Source organism: Trichechus manatus, unplaced genomic scaffold (genome assembly GCF_000243295.1).
Source record: "Trichechus manatus latirostris isolate Lorelei unplaced genomic scaffold, TriManLat1.0 scaffold00031, whole genome shotgun sequence".
Lineage (NCBI taxonomy): Eukaryota > Metazoa > Chordata > Mammalia > Sirenia > Trichechidae > Trichechus > Trichechus manatus.
This window is the reverse complement of record NW_004443967.1, coordinates 21,055,995-21,066,870: the sequence shown is the minus strand read 5'-3', so window position 1 is coordinate 21,066,870 and position 10,876 is coordinate 21,055,995. Positions and strand designations below refer to the sequence as shown.

General features: G+C 49.0%; 1 protein-coding gene across 2 annotated transcripts in view; it reads right to left on the bottom strand.

Annotated features, from left to right (window-relative positions):
* Positions 1 to 10,876, bottom strand: part of PPP2R2D (protein phosphatase 2 regulatory subunit Bdelta) — a 39,121-nt gene that overhangs the window by 9,124 nt on the left and 19,121 nt on the right. The window contains exons 3-6 of one of the 2 annotated variants that reach the window (XM_023730063.1): positions 8,578 to 8,743; positions 8,072 to 8,184; positions 4,782 to 4,959; positions 211 to 375 (exon numbers count right to left, since the gene is read on the bottom strand). In XM_023730063.1, the coding sequence (XP_023585831.1) occupies positions 211 to 375; positions 4,782 to 4,941 (325 nt within the window). In that variant the 5' untranslated portion in view covers positions 4,942 to 4,959; positions 8,072 to 8,184; positions 8,578 to 8,743. Of the gene's footprint in view, positions 1 to 210; positions 376 to 4,781; positions 4,960 to 8,071; positions 8,185 to 8,577; positions 8,744 to 10,876 lie in introns of those variants that run through there. The other variant, XM_023730062.1, reaches the window with a different exon arrangement.

Sequence of the window (10,876 nt, the reverse complement as noted above, 5' to 3'; positions counted from 1 at the left end):
GGAGCACCACAGGGCACTCACAGGTGGGCCGCGGCCTGGCAGACCAGGCCCTCACGAGGTACAGGAGCACCACAGGGCACTCACAGGTGGGCTGCGGCCTGGCAAACCAGGCCCTCACGAGGTACCGGAGCACCACAGGGCACTCACAGGTGGGCCGCGGCCTGGCAAACCAGGCCCTCATGAGGTACCGGAGCACCACAGGGCACTTACACTTAGAGTGTCTGTCGCACAGGGCCGAGGAGCGCATGTCGCACAGGCGGACGGTGCCTTTGCTGCTGCTGTAGACAAAGACGTTGCACTGGTGCGGGTGGAACTCGGCCGCTGTGATCACCTCCGTCAGCTCCTCCATGTTAGCAGGCTTGATGTCCACGATGTCTGGGTGAGTCGTTAAGGCAAAGAGGGCTGGCTTTGTAATTAGTGCACATGCAATCAAGCAGCAGATGTGAAATAATCTGCGCAAATGAGGTTTAAGAGGTGAGATGTCAAGCTTTAAATCTCTAGAACGCGGATTACATGTATCAGGTCACAGACGAGAATCAGGCAAGAGGATTTACAGTCATGCAAGGATGAGGCTGCAGCAACCGCCTGAGGGGGGAGCCTGAACCCCAGAACAAACACTGCTGTGATCCTGCTGCTGGGACTATGAGGACTGACTGACTGATACAGAGCTGGTGATGTGAGTTGGAAGAGCAAGCACCCACCGCCACAGACTCCCATTCCAATCCTTCAATAATCACACACGCGAGAAAAGCCGAGTTCCGAGAGACTCTGCCTTCTCACTTCTCTAACGTCCAGAGCCCGCTCTGAGCAGTCAGAGGAGCATCGGCCCCGGAGGCTGCCTCCCAGGACGTGACCACCGACCGTAGATCTGTAAGACGGGCTCTCTTCAACCCCTGCTCACACAAACCACCCTGCCTCTCCCCCAAAACAATATACAATCACCCCAAAACCCACGGGAGAAAACCACATACAGAAATCACTCAGCTAGAGAAACAAGAATGGGTGGAACCCCACTGTGGTCACGCTGGAAGAGCAGGCCACACAGCCTCCACCTGGAGCAACTGAAAACCAGACAAACCTCATGGAACACAGGCTCAGGCCACCGGACGCCAGACGGCAAGGGACCCGGAACGACAAGGTGAGCCCCCCAACTGTCTCGGTGTGGGTACTGGGCAGGCTCAGGGAGCTCAGAGCCTGGAGGTCTCCCTGAGCGGAGGGAGGGGCAGAGCTGGGCAGACAGCCCACGGGGGGGGCCAGCAGAGCACTCGCCAGCGCTGGCTCATGAGGGCACAGCGAGGCCGAGGTGAAGAACCACCTGGAGGTCGGAGATCGCGGAGGACAGTGCCCGCACGCCAGATCACCACCTGCCGGCTAGGTGTGACTGTGGTCTGAGCGGCACACTCTGCTGGCGCGAGCAGGAGCGGCCGGCCGGTGTGACGAGGGTTGTGAACATCCAGCACGGTGTGAAGGAGCCAGGCTGAGTCTGATGGGACTCAGATGGCACCGACCCGCGCCAAGAGAACGACGGGTGGAGGGGGACTTCATTGTCCAGGACTGACTGCCTCATCCAAAGGGACTCCTTGGCCGGCGACATCCATTTCCTTTCCATTCCTCAGGCACTGATGTATGTAGCTGAAGTCCTTATAATTTCTCACTAGACAATCAAACCAAAACCAAACCTGTTGCCATCAAGTTGATCCTGACTCATGGTGACCCTATAAGACAGAGCAGAACTGCCCCATAGGGTTTCCAAAGAGTGGCTGGTGGATTCGAACTGCCGACCTGTCAGTTAGTAGCCAAGCTCTTAACCACTGCGCCACCAGGGCTCTTCACTAGAATACAGTCATCCTAAAAGGTTCTTTCCTCTAATCCCAACGTTGCCCAGCCAGGCATCATCCTAAAATCTGTGGGAGCCAAGTCGCTTGTACTGTTTGCTGTAACTGCCACATGGAATGCCCCCCTTTCCTCGCTTCCCTGAATACACACTTCACAGCACCGGAGGGCAGCGCGTATGAAAAGACGCTCAACCGCACCAGAAATCCGAGAAATGGAAACGTGGCCTGAGATCTGCCTCACAACCAGAGGACTGTCAGACTCGAGTCTGACAATGCCACTTGCTTACAAGAAGGCAGACGATCCCGTCCTCACAGCGGTCACCTGGTGGGAGAAGGACGCAGCTGGGGGCAGAGGTCGCGGTGTTCCTTAAACGGGGTGATGAGGGGACAGGGGTGCCTGCTGTACCGTTTTACATCTTAGATGTTGTCAAAGATTCGTTTCTATTTATTGTATTAGAATAATGAAAAATACTGCATTATTAAAAAGGGTGGGTCTGCCTTTCTCCACGTGGTGAGTGGCGCTGAGCAGCTAAGCCAGAAACACCGTGACCGTGGTGGGGACCGAGGGGGGCCTCCAGCAGCACTGCCGTCTACTGAGTGGGGAGCGGCCTCAGGACCAGAGGCCCCGATCGGAGGGGCTGTGCGGAGGGCAACCAGGTCCATCTTCACATGGAAGTGGACTAAAGGCACTTAAAAGTGAACGGATACAGGTAAATCCCTGAAAGTGTGTGTGTTTCACAATCCTGCTTACAGGGAAGGCCACCTGATACAGATCGCTGGGGCAAAAGATCAAAATAAACACACAGCAGCAAAAGCTGGGACCGCCAGAGGACGCCCTGGCTGTGAGCTCTCCGCAGTGACTGAGGGAAACAGTGAGCGTCCCAACGGGGAAAGGAAAATGACAAAAGACAGTCAGAGAGCAAGTCACAAAAATGGACATTAATGAAAAGATATGCCAATTCAGCAGTCATCAAAAAATGAAAAATGGTCTCAATTTTGGCCTCATAAAGCTGAAAAGTTTTTTCTGCTGAAAACAAGCACTCATAGCCTGACTGAGGAGGGATCAGCTGCCCTCCAGACGGGCCACCAACCCCAGAATACGGATCAAAACCTAAGTGTACACACTTCAATCCGACCTGAGTTCCTGGGGTCTATTTCAACACATGTGCACACAGATGTGTGCAACTGACGTTCCCTGGAGCCCTGCTCATCATCCACAGGGACGCACTGGCAACAATGTAACTCCAGGGAGTAGTAATTAAAATAATGGAGCATGGGTGCAGAAAGTTATGTAATTACAAAGTGAACAACTGATAGGGGAGAAGGGTCACAATATACCAATGAGAAAAAGAGGCTAAGAATCGGGGCTGACCACCACCTCGCCCACGCCTTGTGCCTTAAAGAGGTTTGCATCCAGCACCCACGGAATCTTTGAGCAGCCTCCGAGAGAGCTGGCACCCTGCTGAGGTCACAGGGCTGAAGCTCTAGGAGTGCCAGGCACTCCACAGCCGCCGTGTCGGGGGTGAGCCGGGGGAAAATGACACACTTGCTTACATCCACGGCCTGGAAGAGGACGCATCAAAATGTCCACAACCTTTTCCTCCAGCCTGAAGTTAAGGAGGAGGATGTTCCTTTCTCTGTATTATTTGAGTTTTGCTTAAAATGGTTATGTATTATCAGAAGGAATAATTATAAAACAGAGGTCTAGGAAAATAGAGAGAAAACGAGCCATAGGTATAAACCTCTTCACTTGGGAAACTTTTCAAAGTCAAGGAAAGATGAGAAACGGAGTCCCAGCCAGAAGCGAGTCAGCCCACCGGCACGGAGTCTCTCTCCCAAAAGCGATCACAGCCTGGAACTTGCGAGACTGGATGCCTTCCAGCTATCAACGGCTACACAGAGGATGGAAAGAAATGAAGTAACCAAATCAAGTAAAAGGACTCGAAATAACCAAAACTAAGTGTGAAACGGCAGAATTTAAGAAGCCACACATACTTCATTTCCTGAGATCTTATGTGAGTAAAAGAAGGAGAAGCACCTGCCTGGTCCTCGCCAAAGCTCACCAGAGGTTAAATCGTCTACTTCCGAACAGCGGGAAAATCTGGCGGAAGTTACCTGATATGCACATATCACAGGGCTCTCTTATTTTCTGGAGAAGTCAATCATTTTTTTTTTAAAAAAAATCTGTGATTAGCCAGCCATATTCAAATTTACATCTTAAGAATGATACCATTATCTTCAAACGTTTAAAAACGATGAACTTTTCTTTCACTGTTCCTTAAACCTATCATCTTCTAAAACACAATTCCTCCACGATCTGTCACTTTCCAGGTTGGGAAATTAAACTCCATTCTAATCTAAGCTGATATTTTCTGTTATCTATTAACAAATCAAAAAGAATCAAACACACACACAAACACGCCAGTGTTGAATTTTCAAATATACGCTATTCAAATGGCCTCTAACTCAGCCAGGTGGACAATGGGGGCTCTGGACTTCAGCCTGCCCATTATACAGAGAACTTTTCCAAAGATACGAAGAAGTTTGTGTTTCTAGTGATCAACACTGTAAACTGCACAGAGAACTTACATTACAAGCTATCATGTAGCAGACTGCAGCCCTGGTGGCACAGCGGCTAAATGCTCCGCTGCTAACCAGGTGAGTGGTTTGAACCCACTAGCTGCTCCATGAAGAAACACGTGGCAGTCTGCTTCCATAAAGATTACAGCCTTGGAAACCCTACGGACTTCTACTCTGTCCCACAGGGTTGCTGTAAGTCGGAATCAACGCGATGGCAGTGGGTTTGGTCTGGTTTTTGGTTATCATGTAGCCAACCATATTTAAAAGATGGGAGTCTGAGACGCAGGAGCACGCTGCACAGGAAAATTAACTACCCGGAGAACAACCCTAGGAAAAACGCCAAGCTGGCCACCTGACAAAGGATACTAAAACTTCTATCTGTGATTTCTAAATGCCACAGATTAATTCTCAGGTCATCTGCAGAAAGATACGTTTCATGATCACTATTTACTGAAATGGAATTTATATGATATGTATGAGCATTTGCAAAAATTCGTCGAGGACTTGCTTCTACCATAAGGTCCATGGGCTTCAATATGGGGACCTAGAAATGGAAGGAAATAGGAATTCAAAACAAAGACCACAGCAGCATCAAACAAGAACACTTAGAGCAGATAACAAAGAGGAATCATTCTGTATTCAGTTAAGTGATAGCTCTGTACAGGCAATGCCCCCAATAACCAGCTGGCAGGGTTGTGAAGATGGGCTACACAGGGGATACTCTCTCTGGGCTGGGTGCCTCCCCCACCTCCCGTGGCTGAGGTTGGCATTGTCTTGTTGAGGAAAGAGGACCAGCTGGCACCCAGACCACCTGCTCCCGCAGGCCACACCCAGACCCGAGACAGCAAAGTCTCCCGGGGCTTCGGCCCAGGCTCCTTCCTTTCTCCTCTCAGCCCAGTGGCCTCAGAGAGTGAGAGCTGGCACAGTTTTAGGGACCACAGACTCCCTAGTTCCTGTCACGGGTGGGCTGGTTCTCAGTGGGACACTATGGAACCTCTGGGGGTGGGGGGTGACAGGAAGTGTGCACAGGAGGGACCCTGGGTTCTGATGCTGCTCCGTGAACTGTTCGGGGTGCTGGCTGCGTGGTGTGTTCAGTCTGGAAAATTCAGAGAACTGCTCACTTACCTGACACACGCACGTTTTTGTCTGTGTCTTACATTCAATAAAAGGGTGAGCAAAATAAAACGCAAAAGCCCCACATCTTCGTACGAGTGCGTGGTCAGGGACTGCGCCATCGAGGCTGACACGGACAAGCTAGAGAGAAGACGGCCAGGACAGCAGAGGGCGGGGAAGAGGCACTGGCCAGAGACGACCCGGGGCCAAACGGTACAGCGTAAGGTGTAAAAACAAAAAATTAATGATAGTGCGCTTTTTAAGTCATGTTTGTCATTGGAAACCAAAGGGAGAGCCTAGGAAGGCCAGGTGGACATCTCTCAGTCTTTGTCTGGTCAAAATTCTGTAAAAATGAACTTGGGAAACGTCCTACAGACGTCTATAGGACCGCTCTGAAAGCCAGCTAGACGCCGAGGTCTGTCCTCTCGAGGAAGATGCGTCAGCGTTACTGTGTACCACGCACAGGGCTGAAAACAGACACCACAGCCCTCTGACAAGCCCCACTAACCAGAAACTACGACAAAGGCATTGCTTAGAATAAAGATGCCTTCTTTTAATGAAATTCCCTTTCTGGCATGAAAATAATTGAAAAACAAAATTAAAAAAAAAAAAAAAATCAACATTTCTGACTCCTACCCAGTTAAGTGCAGACAAATAACAGAATGCTGACCTTTCTGAGGTAAGAACTCCCAGTGGACCCGACACCCAAAGCGAGCCCAGGGTGCAGTTACCCGCTCGCTCTGGGAGCGCCTGTCCCGCTATCAATGAAAACAGCGGATGATGACACAACAGCCCCCACGCGTCACCGCGGCCCCCGACTGCACTGGTCCTCCTGAAGCTCATCTCCAAAAGCAGCCTTAGACGAAATCCAAGGTCGGGACCTGGGAGTCGTGATGTGTGAGGTGGGTCTGACGAGGAGAAATGTGGGGTCTAACCTGTTTCCACTGAAGTCCAGGGGAGAGCTGGGAGAGAGGGCTACGCCTGGCCAGGGGGGCGGTGGTGACAGCGTGGGGTGGGGGGTGGGTACGCCTGGCACAGGACAGGGTGCACCCGGGGCCTTGGCCACTCCAGCACTCCTCTGTGTTAGAGGTAGTTTAGCTGTGGTCACGGGAAAGCTTCTGTTACTGTCACTCACGGAGATTAATCTCAAACTACTGCAAGGATGCATGGCGGCGTACTAGGAACCACCAGGCATTAGGGGCAGAGTCCCTTGGTTCAAAAATTACGGTTCTATGAGCTGGATCTGAGCACACGACGTGGCCTCCCAGCACTCAGCAGCCCACTGGAAGAACCGTGCCAGCGTCGACCTGAGAGGTCTCACGCCGCTGCCATCCTGCACCTCTCCTTCGGAACAAGAATCCCTGCGATGACCCACTGTTTCTGTGGCTGCTGGAAGGCTGCCTTTGCTGCCGGGCTGGTGGCTCTGTCTTGTGCAACGATATCCTAGCACCTGGCCCACTGCTCAACACAGGAAATGCCCCAAAATGCTATTCAAACAGACCAGCACTCTCTGGGCCCAGTAAGTTCCTAGTATTCACGATTGTGGGGGCACGTGTTAGCAAAGAGCTCTAAAATATAGCTCCTTCTCTGCAAGACTCCCAACTACTCAGTTGGAATATGTTCACTAACTAGGTCTTCACTTGATAAACAGTACATCAACAAGGACTTTTAACCTCATTAAAAAACATACAAACCAACAATTTTCACACACACTAGCAACATTCCTATGGGACAATTTGTTGTAGGTCTGCCTCCGAACAGAAACGCTATGCTTTTTGACTGCAGTGTGCACCTCCTGGGGTCCCCAGTGCCCGTGGTGTGACTCCGTGTGCCTGGCCTCCTCACCACACTTCCTCTAACTCAAGAATCCATCACCTGTAGGCACCACTGAGCCAAGACACCAAGGTGGTAAGCTGTACCCAATCTTAAAGCATAAAAAGCCTCGGTATTAGAGCTGATGCAATGTGTTCATTTCACACTGCACTCGGGAGAACCAAAGCGGGAGTGGAGAATTTAACCATGAAAAAGCAACGCTGCTCACGGAACGACAGGCACAGAGGAGACACTGCCCAAGGGCGCTGAGCGTCAGAGCCCAACCCAGCTAACGCAGCGGACATGAAATCAGAACCAGCACCGGTGTATCCTGGTGGTCCGTGGCTACTTCATCCAGGGTCGTGTCCTGAACTCCATTTGGACTTCAGTTGTGCCCACGTGCTATTCTGAGCCTTCAGAGTGAAAGGAGCTGATACGTTGAGAAATATTTCTGTGGTGGAATTAAATCTGAGTTTTTTCATTACTATCACTGTATTTTCTGAGGGTAATGTGCGGCTTCCTGCTTTTGTGAAAATATGAGGAGTCCCAGTTTTTAACAAAGGAATGTCAAAGTGATCACTGTTACTTGCAAACGACCTCCATGAATCCCGAAAGCAGATCTCACAGGGCTCCCTGGTAACAATACTCTCTACACAGCTGACTTAAGCATTATTTGCTCTTGATTAATTTGTGAAAAGTACTGGATATTTTAAAGAAAAGGCAACGTATACCCGTAGTGCTGTAATTCTAAATGGATCTCGAAGTCGTCCATCTTCGTCTTTCAAGTTATAACCTTCTGCTCTTTTATCCCGTTCACTTATTTTCCATAATTTAATAGTTTTATCTGAAAATAAAAACCCCATTCTCCATATTAAAAGAAAAACCATAACACGACCACTATTACTTGAATATTATATTAGAAAGCCTTGTGGTTCTATTGATTTATAAGCTAGGGGTCTTTGAACATTCACATTTCCAATCACGGACAAACACTGTCTTTTGTACAATACAAAGATGCAGAGTAGAGTAACCCTGTGATATTGTGGGGTGTTCTGTTTTCTTGCACTCTTTGAAATTTCAACCCAACTATCACTTGCTACCTAGCTAATAATTTACCCTCCCCCCAAAGTTTAAGGCAGAAATAACTCCTAGAATGAGTTAAAATAAAAAGGAATCCATACACAGAAAATCAAAAATATAATCCAAACCAAAAAGACACTTAAGAAAAAGTTCTTACCGTTTGTAGAGAGTAGAAAATGAGCAGCATTCTGTTGTGGTAACCACCTAATTTTATTAATTTTTTCCTCTATTTCTAGACTTTTCAAATAGTCAAACTCTGGTTCATGACTCTGAAAGGTGCTGTAGACATTGTATTCTCCCCTAGCGTGAGGGCGGCTCTTACTCTGCAAGGAAACAGGACAGCTGTCTTAGTGAACAGCGCAGTGTGCAGAGAAAACGTCAGTACCACCGATCTGAGTATCAAACGACCACGTGCATTTTTAAAAGTTAACAAAATTCTGGGCCAAAAAACTCTCAAACGCATGAAACTCAGGATTAACTTACTTGAGAAGAACAGATGAAGACTATCCCCCCCGCAAGCCTTCCCTTCCTCTTTTGGGCGTCCCCTTGAGCAGGTTGTGGGCCACCTGTGAGTGAAGCTGTTGGCACACGGCCAGCACACTTGTTCCCACGTCTGTGACTGCTTCAGCCCAGGTGACAGAGGCTGCAGGGCCCACAAAGCCGAGAATGTTTACCCTCTGGCCTGTGCACAAAGGCCTGCTGACCTCTCTAGAACATTCATTCACACAGCCCAGCAGGGGTCAGCACCAGGGCAGGCCAGTGCGGAGTGGAAAGCGGCACACTCACGGCCCTAATACTTCACAGCAGTGATAATAAATGACCTAGAGCTCCACACGCGAGCATGGACACGCCCAACAATGGTGTGTAAGAAAAGCAAACTGCACAAAGATGTCCCTAATGTAATACCTCTCACGTAAGTTTTCAACACACACAAAACAATTCCATAAATTACAGTACAAGTAGAAAAACACGCTTGGGAAGATACAGATACCCTCTTCAGAATAATGATCAACTTGGGGAAGGCAGACAGGATAGCACAAGACTGGGGGGCAAAGTGGAAGAACGGGACTGGGAGGGGCACAGAAGGGGCTTCTTCTGTGTCCCCAGTGTTTCGTTTCCTTTTGTAATGGAATCAAATCAGGGGAGTGGGTTCGTGGGTATATTTATATTAATTCCTGCAATCTTCTGTAGGCTGGAAATGAAATTTTATATGAAATATTAAATATTTCATAATTAAAAAGCAAGGACACCGGTATTTTGCTTAATTCTTGCTCTGTAACCAAGATCCAAAACCTTACACTTTTTTTACACTTCAGTATGTGTGCCAAAGAAATAAATCTTTATATCTAGATAGGTACTTTTTACGTTTCTGAACTAAGATCACATAATATCTCAAGTGAGTTTCTCCACTTTACTGAATTTTTATGTATCCTATGTTCCTTGAAATCACGCAGTCATCAGCAAGAGCCTGGAAATCTTTCTGTTACGTGGGTTTTCAAAATCTTTCCGTTACGTGGGTTTTCACGAGGGTGTCGTGGGAGGTGGTTAATGCTATTTATTCTGCTCTCCCTCTTCACCTGCCCCCACGCCTCTCTATGAAGAAGGACAACACATCAACCGATAGTTCTAACTCGGCTGGAAGTGAGGAAAAAGTGAATGATTTAAACAGAAAAGTCAGACGGTCTCGGATGGCGTGGGAGAAGAGTGTGGAGTAGAACTCAAGTTCACGTAAAAAGAGCAGACTTACTGGTCTAACGGACTGTAGGAGCCCCCAAAACTATGGCCCCTGGACGCTCTGTTAACCCAGAACTAAAACCATTCCCAAAGCCCACTCTTCAAAGATTAGACTGGACTATAAAACATAAAATAATACTTGTGAAGACTGTGCTTCTTGGTTCAAGCAGATACACAAGACCAAATGGGCGGCTCCCGTCCGGAGGCAGGATGAGAAGGCAGGAAGGGACAGGAGCTGGTTGGACGGACACGGGAAGCCCAGGGTGGAGAGGGGGTGTGTGCTGTCACATCGTACAGACTGCGACTAATGTCACAGAACAATATGTGTGTAAATTTCTGTATGAGAAATTAACTTGAGCTGTCAACTTCCACCTAAAGCACAATAAAAATAAAATAAAGTCTGCAGAATCAAGCAGTCCCGTGTCTTAAGAGGCTCGTTCACAGAAGAGGTGACATCGATCCACACAGAACAGCAGGGCACAGAGAAGGAAATGCCCAGGCTGAGAGGTCTCCTGAGAGGGAAGCCAGATGGCGCCGTTGACGCCAATGAAGGAGGCTTGCTAGACTGGGGGTGGGCTCTGACAGGAGCTGCGGACCCGCATGGGAGGGGGCCAGAGGCGGACAGCACCCTGGGGGACAGTGATTTTGCTTCCAGATACGTTGATTTTTGATGAAACTAGGTGAAATATTCAAATGAAAGTGATTCTGCAAAGGGGCCAGAG